The 19,964-nt window shown below is 40.3% G+C and overlaps 1 protein-coding gene across 1 annotated transcript in view; it reads left to right on the top strand.

The window, feature by feature from the left end:
• BRSK2 (BR serine/threonine kinase 2) overlaps positions 1-19,964 on the top strand; it is a 326,522-nt gene that overhangs the window by 250,086 nt on the left and 56,472 nt on the right. Inside the window, exons 8-11 of the mRNA XM_050897207.1 lie at positions 4,687-4,720; positions 5,622-5,690; positions 8,622-8,768; positions 16,841-16,872. Coding sequence (XP_050753164.1) covers positions 4,687-4,720; positions 5,622-5,690; positions 8,622-8,768; positions 16,841-16,872 — 282 coding nt within the window. The remainder of the gene's footprint in view (positions 1-4,686; positions 4,721-5,621; positions 5,691-8,621; positions 8,769-16,840; positions 16,873-19,964) is intronic.

Genomic DNA, 19,964 nt, shown 5'->3' with positions numbered 1-19,964 from the left:
AAGGCAAAATAGCACTCAGCCTTAACTACAGCTACTACCTTAATTACAGCCTTACCTACAGCTACTGCCTTCACTGCAGCCTTAGCTACCCACTGCTACTGGAACCATTTCTTTAGTCTCTCCCTCTCTTACTTTTCTGTGTGATCTGTGGCTGTCGCTTTCCCCACTCAGGATGCTCTAACATATGTCCTTCTCCTGAAGAATTCCCTTTATCTATTTTGCTATTCCTCTGGCGTTCCCCTTCATCTCAGCCCGTTGCTACTCAGCATGGGGGGAAAGCACAGGCAGCCTTTTGCGCTAGTGGGTAGCTTCTGTCTCTGAAAGCCAGCTTGGAGATGGTGATTAACAGAGGAGGAAGAAGGGACTCTAGCATCTGAGCAACAGCAAAAACAGCTAGATGTGGTAGGACTTCAGTGCACCTGTACAACCTCCTGTATCAAGGTAACTTCATGCATAAGAAAAACAGAGGGAAGGAGACTTCTTGTTCCTCCCTCTCTGCAGAAACTCTGCCTCCAGCTGTGAGGCCTAAAGAGTGGCACTCAGAGAAGCTTTTCTTCTTCCCCAAATAGTACCATCTTAAGGCATGGGACCAAAGGACCCAGGCATGGACGCTCATCTTTGATGGGACCTGGGAACCCATCAGGCAGTGTAACACATGATTTGTCACACTGTGGAGTAGGATCACACAGCTTTCCCTGTGCTTCTTGATCAACCAACTGCTCCTCTGGAAAAGCAGTTACTGTATATTCCCGGATAAACCATACATGGGCAGTCGATTTGTGCATGCACAGTGCAGGTCTCTCTTACCTACATAATGAGACCTGTAGGTCACAGGCACATCACATCTGCACTGATGATATGTCCCTGGTTGTGTCAGATCTACTATAGCTGCGCTGTATCTTGATGTGCACAGATGAAGAAATACTTTTCTAGTTTCTCACATGAAATTCAGGATAGATACATCAAGGATATATACACTTCTTTCTGAATGCCTCACTTACCTGTCCTGGATTTCACCATTGCACTCTGGCTTATTTCCTCTGGTTGAAATCCCACGTAAATGCTTTGCTAAGGTCCCCCAAGATCCATAAGATTACTGTGTCCTAGAGTCATAGCTGTGAATGACCATTCAGTGGGCCCTTCCTGCTCCAGGCAGACTAGCCTAGGAAAATCCACATCACCCTTGAAATAAACACTGCCAACATCGGTGCTTTTTTTGCAGCAGTACCCGCAGGCAACAACTGCTTCTTGATCTTGCTGAGTGATATACTTATTTGTTATCAAGGGCAGATTGTGGCTTTTGCTGCACAGAGATGTAGCTGAACGATGAGGAGATGGCCTAGGGGAAGAGGCAGGGAATGTTGCTCTTGACACACATATATTGAATAATTAGTGATAAGAGCCAAAGAAATATTCATGACTGTAGAAAGATAAATAGATCTTTGATTAAATTTGAGTTTTCTCTTTAAAGCAGTTGAAGTTACTCTGTGATTGGCAGCATGGAAATGAGTTTTCTATGTATTCTGGCTGGCCGGAGGATCCCTTTTAGAGCTGTTAGCCAAGATAATGCTGCAGATATCTAGCTAGTGTGTGCTGGCAAGAATTCAGAATGGCTATGCCAGAAACCTGTACTCTCTGGGCAGTTGCATTGCAGCTGTTGAATGATCGAATCAATCCAACTTGTTCAAAGGATTTATTATAGCATTTTCTCCACCCATTTTCCTAGATTTTAGCAAAATTTCAGTGGTGCCTTGTAAGACACCTAGCAGATTCCACTGCACTCCAGTGGATCTCAGGAAGGTAAATGCTTTAAGTGCATTTGCTAGTGGGACACATAAATAGGTGTGTACCTATCTTGGGTTCTTCACAACACTTACATTCTTCTTTTCAACGATGTTAGCACAGGAAGCTGTCAAGGTGGTTGCATTGCTCAGCATCCACAATTTCAGAGTTCTGAAATCTTTGTTGGAGTCGTCATATACAAATAAAAACTCAGAAGCATTTTGCAAATTGAGATACTGACTCTTCCAGTGCACCCCAGATGGCATGGCCACCCAAAAAGTATTGTGCTGAAGGATGATGCTGAACTGTACAGGATACCATGCAGGATTTGAGATGTCTGGCTTAAGTTTCTAGCTCAGCCACAGACACCACTTGTAGTAGCAGTTTAATGTACCGTGTGTCTTCGTGACTCACCTTCTGTAGGAAAGGCAGTGGTAGCATTGTACCTGACAGAAGCTAAAATGCATGCAAGACTGAGAAATTCAGACACGCTAAGTGACAGGAGCTCAACAGTTGCCTAGATTGTGTCTTCACTCCTTTGTTACCCCCTGATAAGTTTTCCAATAAACCTAATGTGACTCAGTTACATAGAACATGTTAGAACTCATCTTTCTATTCTGAGGTGACTAAACTGAGTGAATGTCATGATCTGATGTAATTCCTATACTCTTTTTGCTACCATGTTTTTTTCCAAATTATAGTTGCATTACTACCTTCCCTACAGCTCCCATACTTCCCTCTTTCACTGTTCTGTCTAAGCAATCTAGCACTGGTGACAGTCGGCTGTGCTTGTCCAGTCCTGGGTTGCAGTCCCAATTCTGGTGCTGCTCCTTAATTCTGATTTGTGTGTACCTTAAGGATGGCCTGTACACTATACACCGTTTTTATGATATGAAAAAAAGACAACACCGCTAGTCAAGCATTCTCACAAGAATAATTTAACTTGTCTTCTAAAAGCTTGTAAAATCATGCATTAGTCCAGTGACATGACTGTTTAGTGGTTAAGGCTTTGGGGTATTAAAAAGAACAGGTGTAGACTAGCTGTTGGATTGCTATAAAGAAGCAAATTCACAGGGAGCAATATACGTTGATGGGTTGGGAACACATACATAACATTAAGCAATTCAGTGTCTCACTCTGGCCTCACTTTCTCTCCAGCAGTGGCCAGAAATATGCTGCAAGTCCCCCAAATCAGCCCCCGCTTAGTCAAGAAGCAACAATTTTGTTAACATTACTGACTGCTTTAGCTTTTTTTCATTATTGTTGCCATCACACTCTTTGTTACTAGAGAAGCTTTTGCCCTAAAAGGTTAAAGCCTCATACAAATTCCAGTGAATTCAGTCATACAAACTTTTATGAGGTATGAAAGCTGTGGTGGCATTGCTCTTGTTTTAGTCAGAAGAGCAGACTCATGGTGAGGTTCTGGTCACTTTTTTCAAACTGGCCAGCTGCAGCTTTTAAAAACGTTAAGTAACCTTGTCCATGTCCGTATGGCTGCCAGTGACAGAGATGCCAAGAGAGCCCAGGTAGTCTGTCCTAACCACTAGGCACAAGTCCATTTTTTTTGGTGTCCCAAGGGCTAACTCTGGCCAGCTCTCTGAGGGAAGGCTCTGGTTTTCATTATCTGTTTTGACTCTCAAATCGAGGTTTTTAAAATCCAGTCTAAATTAAGACACTTGAGATCACTGCTGAGCAGATAGACCTGGTTAGAATACCTGTGATAACCTCTTAAATGGGGGGGGTGGAGGGGTATTAAATATTGTACTAAACTTCTGAATTCCACCTTACCTAAAATTTGTGAGGGATCAACTGCATTTCTCTCTCCTCATTTAAGCTTTGCTGTCAAGGTAGCTGCAGTCCCAAGTGTACCCTGAGTTTATTATCATGGTCTGCCAAAGGCTGTGATACCAAATCAGGGTGTTCCATGCCCACGGGATGATATTTTGCCATAAGATAAGTGTAGTGTGTACGGAAATTCAATTAATGGGCTGTCTCACTGGGCATTAATGTAGCATCCTAGCACAAAGCTAACCTCACTGTGCTTCTATTTTGCTCATTACTTTGTGAGACAGGTATTGCCCAGCCATGATTGCGTTTGTCACAAGAAACAAATGCACAAATGAAGACAGGCTCAGGGGCTGCTGGGAGGTGTCAGTATAAACAATAGCATGATTTGCACACAGGTCTCAGACAGTTTTCATCCCTTTTACTTGTCAAGTTACTTTAATGAAGGCTGTAAAATAAATAGCCGTGGCTATAATCTGTAGGAATTAAAATGATTACCTGGCAAGTTGAAGTAATTAACTATTCTCAGCCAGGAGATATACGGGTAGAAGGATGCGAAAAGAATATATTAACTCACTAGGTAGTAGTACTACTGTCCATCCTTTTTAGTTTTTTAAAAGAAAAAAAAATTGCATGTTGAAATCATGTATCGGCAGCTTTTATGATGGCTGGAGTAACTGAGAGCAATTTTAGCAGAAGAGATGCAAGACATGGTTTAGGGATGCATGTGTTTGGTCTGAAAATATTGTTCTGTCTTTTTTCTTATAAAAGGCTACCCAGCGTGGGCCTTCCTTCTAATTAGATACAAGGCCAAGTTAAAGGTGGGATTAGAGGGCTGGAATTCTGTATAGTCACAGAATATGCCTGGTGTTCTCTTCCTTCCTCGCTGTTAAGAAATTCATAGTAGGGCCACAGAATTTGGAATTATGCTAGTTCTTGACGATTTTCTGAGTTTCTTAGAAATGTGTTCTCATTGAGGTAAGGAAAAAAGTGCTGGTTTTGCACACTTGCATTCTGTATAAGCAAGCCAATCATGATTCTGCTAAACAAAATGGAAATGCACGTAATCCATAAGTACCAGGCTGTTACGTGCTCATTTGACTGTATTTTGTGTTTCAGATCACCACATTATGCTTGCCCTGAAGTCATCCGGGTAAGTTGGTTAACATTAGTGTGTATAAATACATTTTTTAAAGTGTCACTCATTGCAAGTGCACAGACAGACCCTCTATACAGGAAATCTGTCCAAGGCAGACAGCATTGGAAAGGACACCAGGAATGTAACTACAGTTTTGTTTGTTTGGCTCAGCCCTGAATCAAGCCACATCAACTGTATGAGGGAAATGATCATGTGTTATTCTCACAGTACCCTTTGTGCCATGTGATCAGACAGAAATACAGTAGCCTTTTTTAACTTGACCTTTCCACCCAGGGGATGCAGTCCCCTATGCTTTCCTGTCTGTGATGTAGCTGTCATTTCAGTAGAAGAACCAGGGTTGGCTGTCAGTGATGTTGGTTTCCGTTAAATGATACGAACTATCCTTTCCCTCTACTCTCCCTTTGTCTTCTGAAAATAAGTGTCCAAGATTTCAGTGGCCAAAATTCCCCTCTTCTAAAGCATATCTTTAATGTAAAGCCAAGCAGGAAGCGTACAGAAGAGACTGTCCAGACAATGCTATGAGTTTGCAAATAATGTGACTGGTGACAAGCTCCCTGAAGAACCAGGGATGAGAAAAAGACCTTCTTGACATCCTTAATGCACCTCTGACAGTGTTTAAGTGCCAGGTCTAATCGTTAGTGAGTTGTCAACCGTTCCTGCCCTGCTCCCTACTTCTGAGCCTGTTCTTGCAGATCCCAGATAAGACTGTAAACTGATGTTCATAAAAATTCAATTAATGGGCTGTGTCATGGCCTCTTAGTTGGGAAGACCACCTTGGGAAGCAGGTGGCTGAATTGAAATGTGGGGTTTCCCATTCTCCGCTCTCTTGTTCTTCAAGGATAATTAATTCATTTACTAGTGAGCAGTCTTTTGAACCTCTGTCATTGCTGCACAGGGAGAAAAATATGATGGAAGGAAAGCAGATGTCTGGAGCTGCGGAGTCATTTTATTTGCGTTGCTAGTGGTGAGTCATCTTCCTTGCACTATCCTTTAAAAAGAAAAGAAAGATCTGAAAATGCTGCTGTATTTAATGGCAATTCTATTGACATCATGTACAGATGGATTTTTTTAGTTCCCCTATTTTTGTGTGTCTCAGTTGCATCCTTTCCTCTTATTTCTACATCAGGCCCAAAGGAAAAGCATGAGGAATATTTCACTGCTTCTTTGAAATGCTGCTGCCCTGCACAGGAGAGCATAGACAAGCGTCAAAAACTTGTCTCCATAAATAGTCTTTGCTGTGTTGTGATATTGCAGCACATTTTTTGAATGGAAAGGATGTGCAGGGTTACAACTCTAGGATACAGAGAGTGTCAAATAAGTTGTCCTTCATAGGATCAAAATATGGCTGGATTTGAGAAGTGTTTGTTTTTTCTGCTGTGTGTATGTATGTGTTTCAGTAGGTATATGCATACATTAACTGCAGTGTTTTATCAAGAGAAGATTTGAGTGCAACACTGTTGTTTCATGCAAGTATTGAGCTACATTTTAATTTGGTACACTTGGGAATATAAAACTGAGCCAGTAGTACAAAGTTTAAATTAGTTTCCATCTGGCTCAGTAATACTTTCTTTAGTATTCAAAATGCAGTATCTTGTAACTTATCCTTCTTTCAATCAAAGTTTCAGTTCTCTGTGGAATTTATTCTGATTTGTAGTGGTAATGTAATAGTCCTAAACATACAACAATTGGATGTCCAGCTGAAGGCAGATAGGCTTGGCATTTGTTATCGATTTCCATAGTATAATGTAGGAAAATATAGTTTATGTTCATATAAGCATATACCATGTGCAGATTGAATACTGTATATGAGAACAGATTTTATGTGCATGTTAAGTTTTTTATATCTATAATAGTTCAGATGATCATCTACAATTATAAAAATAACAAGCCTGAAGTAAAATTTTGATGTCCTTGTACATTTATTAGTAAACCTAATTACTTCACTTAAATGTTTTATTTTGACAAAAGCACTTGTACAGTGTACAGAGTTAGATTTTGCACATTATTTTTGTCTAAAATACTTGAAAATTTTAAAGGATTTTTGTTTCAAAAAATATGCTGATAATTTTTTTAATGGCCCGAATCAAAATACCTTGAAGTAATCTCAGTATGATGCTTTAATTCACCTTAACCAATCTTACTCTTTTTTTCTTTTTAGTCATTACAATTCACTGACATTTTTGAAGTTTTAGATTTTTTATCTTGATGTTGCAAAGGAAGAATTTTAACTATCTCACTAGATAGCACCTGGTCATCTGTTGCTCCTGAGCAGCTATTTTCATGGCTGATAAAACAGAACTGTATAATGAGCTCTTAATATAACTTCTTGAATTTGTAAGAATAGAAGAGAGAATGTGTCAAGATGTTTAGGATTTGTAGGAGCGGGCTTTTCATTTTCAGGGGGATTCTCTGTCAAGATTTGGTGTCTGTTGCTGCATCTTCATCTGTTCCTACAAATATACATGAGCCTGCAAAACAATTGAAATAAGTCTATTATTGATGGAGAGTACAGAGCTCTCCAGTTAATTATGTCAGGACAAACCCTACAAAAAGTCTCAAGCTATACTAGCAGGTGGTAGTAATAAAAGAGCTGTAGTTGTTACCTTCAGGAAATGCCACAAAGCAGCCTTGCTGACTTCATTGTGGCTTAAATTGCATTAGCCAAAGTACTGAACTATCAGAATTGATTTTCCTTCAAGTCTGGAACAGTTAGGAAAAAAGTAGGTAACTCAGGAGATTGGTTACAGAAGACAGGGAGGCTCTCTCTTCAAGGCCGCTTGAATGAATAAACAACAGTAAATGGTGCCCAATAGCAGTTGCCATCAGCTGGGCTTTCTGAGGCTTCTGTAAATGGAACTGTTGGTCTCCGTAAACCATAGACACAGGATTGCTTATACAGATGCACGACTCACTGTAGTAAGAGCAGTGCCAGAACTGACAACTCAAAGCTTAATTATCACAGCAGCTGACAGCTTGCAGCTTCCCACAAACCATCCTGGAAATCAAGGAAGCTCGGCACCTACTAGAATTAAGCAGTAAATGAAGGAAGTGAGAATATCTAGGAAGGTGCAGACTTGCTATAAAAGGGTATCAGCTTCAGTTGGTGGAGTTATCCTAAAGATGTCAACTTCTTTTTTTTCCTTTTTGTCCTTGCAGCAAGGATAGGTCTTTTGCTGCTTTTTGTGGCAAGCTGATGATCTATTAAAAATGTAATTTCAGCTAAAAAAACCTCAAACCATTCATGTAAGTGAGCTACAGTAGGGAAGCAATAGGAACATGACCTGACCACACCATGGGAACTGGATGGAGTATATTAAACAGGTAGAACGTCTGCTACTTCCAAAAGCTAATGTTTGTTAGGGTTTCTTTCAGCTGTGTCATTTCACTGCTCCATCAGAAGGAGGATGTTCCTTACTGAAAGTCTCTCAAATGCTGTTCACCTCCTTTTCAATGTCTGCAATAAATGCCTCAGGAAGATTAAAAATAAGGAGACAATAAACATTGCTGCTGTGAAAGTATGCCCAGGAGGAATGCCAGCAGATCAAAAGCTTGAGCTGAATTTAAGTGAATCCATGCATCTTTGGTGAATTTGCCTGGAAAGCCAATTTCATATTTTGTATTATGTTTTATACTGGTAGTCATTTTCTAATTAAAGGTCTAATGAAAAAACTATGTCCTCAGTTTTGTTTCCTATGTTGGAGAAAATACAGCAGCACTAAGAAATTATTTATTTTCAATGGATAAAAAGGGTTTTTCACTTATTATAATAATTCATTATGAGCTGACTTCCTCTTTTCCTTTCTGTCACCATGTTTATCCTGGCTTTTCTCCTTTTGCCCTCTCCAATTCCCTTTCACTCATCTCTCCCATCCACCACTCTGTCACGTCTTTGCAGGGTGCCCTGCCTTTCGATGACGACAACTTGCGGCAACTGTTGGAGAAGGTGAAACGTGGAGTGTTCCACATGCCACATTTTATCCCCCCGGACTGTCAGAACCTTTTGCGGGGGATGATTGAAGTGGATGCCTCGAAACGTCTCACGGTAAGAAGGCATTTGCTGCGAGTCATGTGAGCAAGGCTTCATTTGTCACCTTGTTGCAGTTACGGTTGAATAACTAAGGTAACTTGTTGATTTACTGCCACTCCTGTGTGTTTCCTCCTGAGCAAAGAATGAGTGGAGTTGGTGGGGTCTTTGGGAAGAAGTTAGTTACCTTCTCTTTTGAATCATGAGGGCAGATTGCCTTTGTGTCTCTTCTCTAGCCTTATAATTCTCCTTCATATGTAACAGTGGGCATTTAGAAGAAATCCCTCATAACATCATCACTGTGCTACTGACCCATTAGCACATTCTGGAGTCCACCTGAGTTGTCTGGCCCTCCTGGCTGGTACAGCCATTTGTCAGGGATGTGATATAACTGTTTGAAGGTCAAAACTGTTAGGACTGTTATTTCAAGCTTTGCTATTAAACAGAGTATGCTTTTCTTACATCTCTGACAAAAGTGATGGCTTCTCACTTCATACCATGCAACTTGCATTGTATTCTATCCTGCACTTGCTCTGCATTATCCTCTAGCAGTCTTCAGAGCAAGTGTCTTCCAGTCTGCTCTTTCATCTTGTGCCCTGTGGTCCTGAGGATGACTAGGTCCACAGTGTTGAGCTCCTGGCATTCGGCACTGAGTCTTTGCATCTAGGATACATCCCATCACTACAACAGAGACCCTGCAAGGGTGAGCACTGTGTAGTGATTGTATTCTTCACTAACTCTGTGTTAACATTTTGGGGAATTAAAAAAAATTAGCAATTAAAATCATCTTGGAAATCAAGATTGCCTGCTTGTCAGTGGAGGCGTCTGCCTTTATGGGTACATTGCCCTTGTAAATCCTATTGTCAGGCTGTGGTGATGATTTTATACAGATTTACTAAGCTCACAGATTCTGAGTGGGAGTATGTATAAAGAAATGTAAATTTAAAACTCCTCCTGGTTCTTCAGTCTGCTAAAATATTTATAAATAAACTCTCAGATCACTGCTTGGCCTCTCTGTTGAGATTGCTAACAACAGCATCAGTCTGTGCCAGCTGTCGTGGTGCTTTTGGGATGCAGACACCTGTCTGCTAAGAAGTGAACTGAAACTCCCTTCACAACTCTATTTACAGTATTACCTGACAACTGCAGCTGGGTTTTTCTTTCATTCATTATGAAACCAGGTCATGCTCTATTTGGTGATGTAGGTGAAAAGTTCTTCATGCTATTACTGGTATCCCTACTTTTGCAAACCCAGTAGCCATCACATTTGCAGTACGTAAGTAGCACTGATTGGGGAAAAAAAAAATTAGGCACTTTAAAAGGCCTTTTTTAAACAGATTTTTAAAGAAAGAATATTTTTCCAAGTATTTTCATGGAAGGAACACTGCAGAGGTTAGCTGTTCCTCATGACCAAGAAAGTCACCAAGTCCTTCTCTGGCTTAGTTCCCTTTCGATAATGTAAACATAACAGTTTTTCTGTTGTTTTTTTTTCTCTCAAAGATCTTAGTGCCAATGGTTTGAGTATGCCAGGGAGCAGATCATCAGATGTTAGACCTTCTTCAAATTGTTCTGACTGAGTTTTTTCATAGAGCAGTCCCTAAATGTTTTGAATTGTGTAATACAGCAGAGAATGTACACGCATAAAAGAGAAAACACTTAAGGTAAATCAAGATCCCAGAGTGACCCCCCTCCTTTTCTTGATCAAAATTAAGCTCTTATTTCCTTAGGGAGGAAAAAAAAACCAGATCGGATAGTTATTGACAAGCACTAACCAGTAAATTGTGAATAAGAATTTGAAATAAAACATATTCAAGAGCTGAGAGCCAGGAGGAAAAAAGGATAGCTCTTTGTTATTAGCTGCAATCTTATTTTCATTATTTTAGGGTCTCTCAGTTTGCTGTCCCTGCTGCTGTCATACTGCTATGCTGTTAGTGTGCCGGTTGCTTAGATTGCCAGGCAGAAGGGAGCTCTTTGTTTACAACACAGGAGCTGGGAATATATAGTTCATTTTGAGGAGAGATCTGAATTCTGTTTTAGCTGTGTCCTGTGAAAAAGGGTATAAATATGGGTTTATTTGGAAGCCTCTATTCCTAGAAAATATCTCACTTGAATCAATTTGATATTTATACAAAGATCTGAGCGAAACTGTGGCTTGGGTACAATGAGTACAGGTGTAGCTGTTACCATTACTGATCATTTGCTCAATATCTCACTGGTGAATTCAGCAGAAAAATACAGTGAAATGTAAGGTCACTAGAATTTTTTTCTTTCATTTTTCCCTTCCCCTCTCTGCTTTGTTCCTTTTTTTGATTTGTATCTCTTTTCCTTTTCATCCAACTGCATTTCCCTCCCTGCAGTAATTGCCATTTCACAGCACACCCACACCTTCCCCAGTCCATCTGTTAAAATGATCAACAAAAACAGAACTAGCATTCACGTTTAACTGTCATCATTCGGCTTCAGTGTCAGAGCTTGAGAGGATTAATGGAGAGGAGTGTAATCGGAATTATTGTTGCTGGCCCTTTCCTGCCTTAAGAAATAGGCATTACCTTTCTTTGTATATGATTCATTTATGGAAAAAAGACTTCATTATGTCTTAGTGGAATATTGTTCACACTCACCGTATATTATGTAGCCTCAAGTATGGTTAGTGGGACGTCCTTGACCACTCTCCTTTACTGGGCCTGTTTTACTAAACATGCTTTAAAATAAAAGAATCTATGTTTTTCTTTCAGTAGACTGCAAAAGTTGATCCTAGCTGCTGGTCATGATATTTCTGACCACCCATATTCATGAAAGATGAAATCAAACAAAGAATCAGTACTAAGGTGGTCAGCATTTGAGAGAGCCTGTCTGAGTAGCACAGCCTAAAAGAGCTCCACTTAGTCTGCACAGATGATGTCTAAGAAAGGTTGTACTGGTCATCTGCATATTCATTAGAGGTAATTACTAGGGAGGGAAAGATTATTTAAACTAAAGGAAGATACCGGCACAAAAACGAATGTATGTCAAATGGCCTTACATGAAAGTAGGCTAGAAATTAGAAGAAGTATTTTAGCCATATGTCATGGTTTAACCCCAGCCAGCAACTAAGTACCATGCAACCGCTCGCTCATTCCTCCCCACTCCCGGTGGGATGGGGAGGAGAATCGGGAAAAAAAGTAAAACTCGTGGGTTGACATAAGAACAGTTTAATAACTAAAATAAAATTAAATATAATAATAACAATAATAATAAAATATAATAATAATAATAGTAACGAAAAGGAATATAACAAAAAAAAGATAAATAAAACCCAAGAGAAGACAAGTGATGCACAATGCAATTGCTCACCACCTGCTGACCAATGCCTGAGCAACAATCCACCCCTCCCGGCCAGCTCCCCCCAGTTCATATACTGGGCATGACTGCCATATGGTGTGGAATATTCCTTTGGCCAGTTTGGGTCAGCTGTCCTGGCTGTGTCCCCTCCCAACTTCTTGTGCCTCTCCAGCCTTCTTGCTGACTGGGCATGAGAAGCTGAAAAAGTCCTTGACTTAGTATAAACATTACGTAGCAACAACTAAAAACATCAGTGTGTTATCAACATTATTCTCATACTAAATCCAAAACATAACACTATACCAGCTACTAGGAAGAAAATTAACTCTATCCCAGCTGAAACCAGGGCACCATATTAGTGGGGTTCTGGGACAGCTTCCTAGTAGCAGTAGTGTCAGGAGGGAAAATGAACTAGTTTTAAGTTTGAGAAGGTTTATGGAAGAGAATGAGCACTCTCAGTGCCTGCAGTATCTGAGGTTTCTTTTAGTTATGTGCTCTTCAAAAAGTGAATGTTTTTTTCCTTGGAGATTTCAAATGATTCAGCATCTCTACAGTGGAGAATTACAGCTCCTGTAGTGGAATCCATTTGCATTCTCAGGCAGTATTTTCTTCTACAGAAACACAAAGGCAAAGAGGGGAGAGTAAGGAGCTTTTGGTCCACTTTCCTTTTAAAGATGGATGAGCATTATCAAAACTTTGTCTGTAGAGCAAGGTGGATCAGAGTAGATACTGCAAAATAAGCTATTCTGATAAAGTTGTCATTGTTCCAGTGTTGACAGTTTATTCCAGAGTAGAGTGACTTGTCTTCCATGTTGGGTGTCCACATAATCTGAAATATCTGTCCCTGAATATTATCCAACTTAAATTACACACGTTTTCAGAATCTCCTCTCTGTTCTCTGATTTTGTTTTATCTTGGGTCTAATGTATGCTAATGATGGACCACGGCATCTAAAGAATGTTAAAAAAATGAACAAGGGAAAACTCATCTGATACAGACCTTCATTTTTCTAGAAGGTCTTATGGTAAGGTGCCTATCACATAATTTAAATTATCTCACTTCACCACCTGTGGAATGGAGGTAATTGTCCAGTTGATATATTTAGGCTGTAAGCTTTTGGCTGCCAAGGACCTATTCATGCACTGTGCACGTAGCACAGTGATACGTTGCCCTTGTCAAGGTCCCTGGAGGCTGCTATAGTACGGCTGCTACTACTGACACAGATAAAGGTTTTACCAGTGCTGTTTGCACTGCCAGCTTGAATCCTTTGGTCAGGAAAATCCTCTATCTTGACATTATACAGTAGGTTTAAAGCTCAGACTAGAGGATCTTCTGACAAAGAAGATTCATCTGAGGTGTGGGTTGATTTAGTGCACGAATGGGCTTGAGATTGTTCCCTTTCTGGGCAGGGAAGTTTGAAATTTGACATGAGTACAAGCCCGGAAGCCCTCATCCATATCCACGGACTTTGAGAAAGTTTTTCTTCAGGTCAGAACTTTTTAGCTTTGGCAACCGCTCTGCTGAGATCAGTGCCGAGGATGTAGACAGTGCTGTCTTGTCTTCCATCTGCCTGTCTGTCTCCATCTGTTGTTCCCTGCCTTAGAATTCAGACGTAAGCTCCTTGGGGGAGGAGACCTCTTTTTCTGATGAGCGTGTACAGCTCTGTATCACAATGGGCCTCTCATCTGTGAGTGGGACTCCTAGATGCTACTTCAGTATACAAGTTTAATATATATTGGAAGTATTTTTACATAAAACCATGGTAAAGGAATTCCCCCCTCCTTCCATTACAGCATGTTAGCTTGCAGAAGTCTCTCCTCTGACTGTGCATGGGCAATGGATCTGGGCATGTTTTGTTGTTTCAGAGATGGCGTCATGAGACAATTGCCTGCGATGACTAGGAGATGAGGAAGCAGCATTTTTACAACTTCCATAAAATGGCATTAAATTTGGCAAACTCATGTGCAAACAGCAAGAAGAAGCCTCCGGGAAGGGTTGTTAAATGCCTTCGTCACTTAAATGCATTTAAACATTGTGTTTAAATGAAGGCAGGAGGAGTGAGATTAGCTCCCACTGTGTATCTCCCTCCCCTGCATTGCATAGTAAGAAGCGTACAGACTTCTCCTTGTCAAAACCAATCGCCCTCCCATAACCCTCCTGTCACTTTAATGCAGATGAAAAGCAACAAAGCATTAATTAATTACCTTTAAAAAAGCAGTGAAGATGTTGGCAGCAGTAAGCACACTTGTAATAACATTTCAATGCAATTATGTTTGAATCAGAATAGAAATTGTTTTCGTAGAATACTTTTCATATCTGGGATATCCCAGGGTACTTCACAGCAATGGTTTTGATGTGGATTGAATGGCAGATGTGTACATAAACAGCAGCCATGAGAGCTCTTATACACCTTTGAATGTATATCAGGGTGCTACAGGGCTTCTCATTCAGAAAAATGCTATGGGTTCATTACCTTGAAGGAGGTTGATCATCAGGGATGGGCAGACGGGATTTCTCTTTGACATCTTCTCTGAAGGAGCCGAGAGGTTCTGTGACTAAGACATGAACTGGTGACCCTCCTTTCTTCCCCCTTTCTGACTCAGAAAATGAAGTGCTCTTGTCTGCTTCGCCATGGCATTTCTGCATATCACAGGCACAGAAGAACAACGTGACCCATGGAGACAGAAAATGCAGCAGGAGAAGCAAGCATGAAAGAGGCTTGGACATCGCTTAGCTGTATCATCTGCATCTTGTCTGAAATCATTAATGTCTCTAACCCTCCATGTGGTGTATATGAAATAACGAGTAGATATGCATCTCGTAGGGTGGTTTTACCAAGCAAAGGAGGAACAGTACAATCCTCAGCAGATCCTCACAGTACTATGGACCTGATAAGTAACCATGCTAAAATCCTGTCCCATGGAAACTGTACAAAATAGGCTCTTCTTATGTTCTGTGTTTGTACTTCAGCTTGCAAAGAACCAGGAGGAAGAGAGCTGCATCTCCAGGCTGTTAGGGGAACACTCATAATATGTATCTTATCTCAAGTTAAGCTGGTCAGTGGAGATGGCAGTGTGTCAGGAATACTCCACCTTTCTCTTAATAGTGCAGGGATGAAAGGACTACCTAATGCAAGGGGAATTGTGATGAAGGGGAATTATTGTGGCAGAGCTGAGGCCACAGCTGGAAGCTGTGCAAGTCTGCCCTGGCCCATGGATGTGTGTGCTGGGGGGCATTGGTGCTCCCAGCACCTGGGCTGGTTAGAAGACAGCTAGATATGCAAGTACCAACTGCACCTCTGATTGCAGTGTTGATACAGTCTTGGTTTTAAAGGAGGCTGTTTGTCTCTCGTACTGATCCCTCCAGCCTCCTTCATGCTTTCCAAAGCTGCATTCCCTTGTTTCTTTGTTTTCAGGAAAAGCCCTGTCTCACTTAAAGAATGATCTCATATAGAGCTGACCTCAGATCTTCCTGGTTTCCCAGGCACGGAGCTGTTGTTCCATAGCACAGAGGTCTCTGATTCCTTGCTCTCTGTGGCAAACACCTACTTTGTGTCTCTGAGATTTTTTTGTTTGTCCGTTCCTCTTTTTTTTCTTTTTTTCCTCTCTAATTCTCATTGTTCTGGAATTGAAGTGGAAATAATAAGAGCAGGACAGCTGCCTCCATTCTTCCTGACCAGTTTAATGGGTCTGTGATTTCATCTTATAGCTGTTAGCACTTGAGTTTCCTTCCAGCTCTCCCCTGCCTTTCACTTGCATGTTGCACAAACGCAAGCCTGTGTGCAGTGAGCGTGCATATTGTTCTGCACGTACAAAGGTGCTTCATAATGAGGAATATGAGAAATATTGTCCGCATAATGAATAATCCCTGGGTATCTATGAAAAGTTCTTTTCTACTGTGATGATGCTTCAAAAAAACCAGATTAGGAAGGTTCTGCTGTAAGTATGTCATATGAACAGTTTGTTGTCTCTACTGTTAAGAGTTTCTCTTGGAAAAAGGGTGTTACTTTCTTTTCCCCATGCTTGTGGAAAACATGGTCATCGTGTAACATTTGCTGGGATCTGCCTTCTGTAGGTGGACAAGGCCACTGTTCATCTTTGATCAGTCCTTCATTACATAGTAAAATGCTCATGTGTGAAACAGGAAAGAGGGAAGTAAAAGAAATTTGCAGTCTGGTGTTCAGGTGCTGGAATAATAAACGGTACTATTTTGACATAGAACCTTATTCTACTTGGTTTTTAGATTTTAGTGATAAATGTGAAGCCAATCAAGAATGGGTCCTGGCAGAAGGTCACATCACACATGCATAATTTATTTTGTTTATTCACATTATCTGTTTGAACCTGTTTCTGTTTCCTTCTCTCTCTCTTTTTCCAAAACAAAACTAGAAATGAACTTTAGGTGTAAAGAATCAGCTATTATGCACATACAGAAAGGAGCAGTTTATTAGCTTCAGTTAGGTTATAGAGGGGAAAGGCTTAGGAAGGGAAAAACTTAAATTACCAAAACACTTGCCTGTGAAGCCTTGTACTTATGCATTTTCCTGGGATTTGCTCCTGACTGATTCCTTATGTCCAGAATTATAGTCTCATTTCCAGTGGGGTGGGTGAGGATGAGCATGCTCTTTATGCAGCATAAAGTTCCTGGTTTTTGCACAGATCCATCTCTGGAATGTTGGACTTACTTGAATAAGCCTTGAATAAGAATGTCTTGTGGAGTTACCTTTTCTGTTTTACAGCACTAATTCCTTGTTTTCTTTTCCTTTACAGCTAGAACATATTCAGAAACACATATGGTATATGTAAGTAACACTTTTTAAATTCACTTTTGCATGCATTCATTATTGGTTCTGTTATGGGAGCTGATATTCTAGTGATGTCTGAAGAGAGAGACTGGAGTTTGAAAGCAGCTTGCACACAAGTAGAGAAAGGGGCAGAGGACAGAAAGGCATCTAATTTTTTTTTATGCTTTGCTACTCATATAATTTCATCTAGCTATATATATCAAGCCAGGAACTTTTTATACAGTGGCTAACAATTGTTTGAAATAAGATGTTCAGTCCAGCAACTTGCTGTGTTAAAAAGATACCTACAAGTGATCAGCAAGAAACCTCCCAACTAACAGCTGTAGTTTGCTATCCAAGTGCTACAGACAATCCCTTGTAATACTTTCTTGACAAGAAAGCTTTCATTTGTTCCTTCCTGGCATCTTGGCTTTTCTCTGAAGTAGAAACAAAAATGATGATATTGATAAGTAAGCACCTGGGAACAAGAACTTTTCTGTCTCATAATCCCTACTCCTTCTTCTTTGCAGCAAGCTAAGAGGCTGCTTCTGACCTTGTAACCTGTTGATGTGAGAGTAGTTCTGTGACTTGATTAAAAGCAGTAGTCTTGACAGTGAAACAGGAGGTCTGTGAGAAAAGTACGCACCTGTCTAGTGGTTTGGGTATAAGGAAGATTGATGGCTTTTAAAAGTGACCTTGCACTTAGTGTAGCCTTAATAGTATTTCAAGAAACGTAAGTAAATAACATTTTTTTTTATACTGATGGTAACCTAATCAAACTAAGGAGAATACGTCACATATTAAACAAGGAAATGATGCTTTGATACATGCTTCTCAGGGTCAGCATACCTACGGGTTCCCCAGGTGGGTGATAAGGAAAGTCCTGCCTTCATAATCCTATCATTGCTCTTGGGAAATACTTGAGGATGATATGAACTGATATTTAAGCCTGTCACCAGGAAAAAAACCCACCTTTGTTTTGATTTGTTTTGTTTTCTCTAATTCTACCTTATGGGCAATGTTCACTTCTGGATTTATGTGACTTTGATAGGACCTGAGGGCATTCAACAGTTTGTTGAATAACGTGTTTTTTTCTTAATTCACCTGAAATGGTGGCAGCACTCTGCCCATGGCTTTTTCATGCTCTCTACAGTTAACCATGGCACCTTTTTAAATGAAAGAAGGACTGGAGTGTTGCTTGCTGCAGGTATTTTGTTTTTAAACTCTCATGGATAAATGTAGGAGAAATGGAGGGCGGGAAATCTCTAATTGTAATATCTGAAATACCCCTCCTATAATGTCTTACTAGCAGTTCCAGAAGTCAATGCTGTTTACATCAGACTGGACAGCTGATCTCCTCTGTTTCTTCATGGAGTGAAATCAGCTGACTTTCTCTGTGCTTTGATCAGAACTGGAATAGGAAATAAAATGAAATGTCAGTGATCACTTATATTATTATTCTAACCCTCCTCAAGATTTTTGCCTGGAAGTTTTCACCTGTCGGAGGACTGTTGTCCCAGCCTCACATGTACAATTAGGCAGGTGTTATTTCATGACTTTATTCTAGATTTAGAATTTGAATATTTTTTTCTTTGCAGAGATAAGCATTTGAACATTTTCATGTACTTCTAGATGAAGGTCAGACTCTCTGATGATTGACGCAGTAAACAGGTTTTTACCCCAATGGAAATAGCATCTGAGGCTGTTTTCAGAAGTAGAAACTGAGTATTGCAAAAGCAAGTCTCCCCTAGACTCCCAGTGTAGTCAATGCAGAGAGAGAAAGGCTCTTCCAGAAGTCTGTTCAGATTGCCTAAAATGAAGTTTCTGCTCAAAATAGCTTTTTAAATGAGTCTCTCATTTTCTCTATACTGGCCACGGATTGACCTAAGGAGGTTAACCTCCTTTGGCTAAATTTAGCCTGTGAATAACCCTGCCACCTCCAAAACTCAACTACTTTCATGTGGTAATGTTTCACAGCCTCTTTGCATTCATTTTGCCTGGAAATATTGATGCTGACAGAGAAGGAGGGATTAGAAGTGTTTTACTCTATGGCTGTTTTGCTCACATCTTTCATTTTTTCTTTATTTCATGTAACACTACTATGCTATGTAAAATCTTCATCCTTTGTCATATATCAGTTACTGACCTGAAAGTTGTACTCAGAACATATAAGTGATTTCACTTAATTCTTCAAATAAATATTAAGGCTACTGTAAAACTGGGGAAAATATTTAATTGCAGACTAGGCAGACAGAGAAAGAGGTCTTGAAAGTTGAAATCATGATTCACAAGCCTAAAAAAAGGAAAAAAGAAACCAAAGAGAAACCTTTCATCACCAACCTCCAGTTCTTCTTGCTCTCCCACCCAAATTAATTCAGTGAGGTTTTTTAAACCTTTTTAATTGAAATCACTTATTTTTACCTCAAGCACAGGTTATCATAAATCAGCAAATAAACAGCAGTTATTTTCACATTTTTCCAATAAACCAAGAGGGCAATTAAAATTAGCTATTATGGTAAATATGTACTCCTGTAACACTGAGTTATTGCCCTAATTGTGAAGGTACCAAATTTACTAAAATCAGAAAAAAAATAACTGTACTGGTTCTGCTTTGCTTTGCACTGATGCAAATGTGCATCTCGGTGAGATTCACAAGGGAATTTCATGGAGAGTCTGAAAAAGTCCACCCTGGTCTGGAATCACAGCCACCGTATGCACTGATCCTCACAAAAGAGGATGGGTTTTAAAGCAGCAATTACATTCATGCAGGCCTTTAAAAAATATACGTGATTTGCAGTATTCATCGTGTGACATTGTTTGATGCCTGTGTGGGCTGAAATGCAACAAATTTGTCACTCTGCTAGACTGAGAATGGAACAGGCAACACAGTCATGCCAGTCACAGCCCAGACCTGGTGATTTTCATTTCCTGAAGCACTGAATTGTGTTGCCAAATGATGAGGTGCCTCTTTGCAGCTTTTGCTTGTACCTGATGAGGAGGTGTGAAAATTCCTGACTATGTCTGAGGCTGACCAGGTGCAGGGCATAAGGAAAAGCCACTTTTCAGTGCCCAGAAGATGGCAAGCTGTGCTCTCTAGAAATGGCTCCCAC

This window comes from Gymnogyps californianus, chromosome 5 (genome assembly GCF_018139145.2).
Source record: "Gymnogyps californianus isolate 813 chromosome 5, ASM1813914v2, whole genome shotgun sequence".
Classification (NCBI taxonomy): Eukaryota; Metazoa; Chordata; class Aves; order Accipitriformes; family Cathartidae; genus Gymnogyps; species Gymnogyps californianus.
This window is presented reverse-complemented; position numbering and strand designations above follow the sequence as displayed.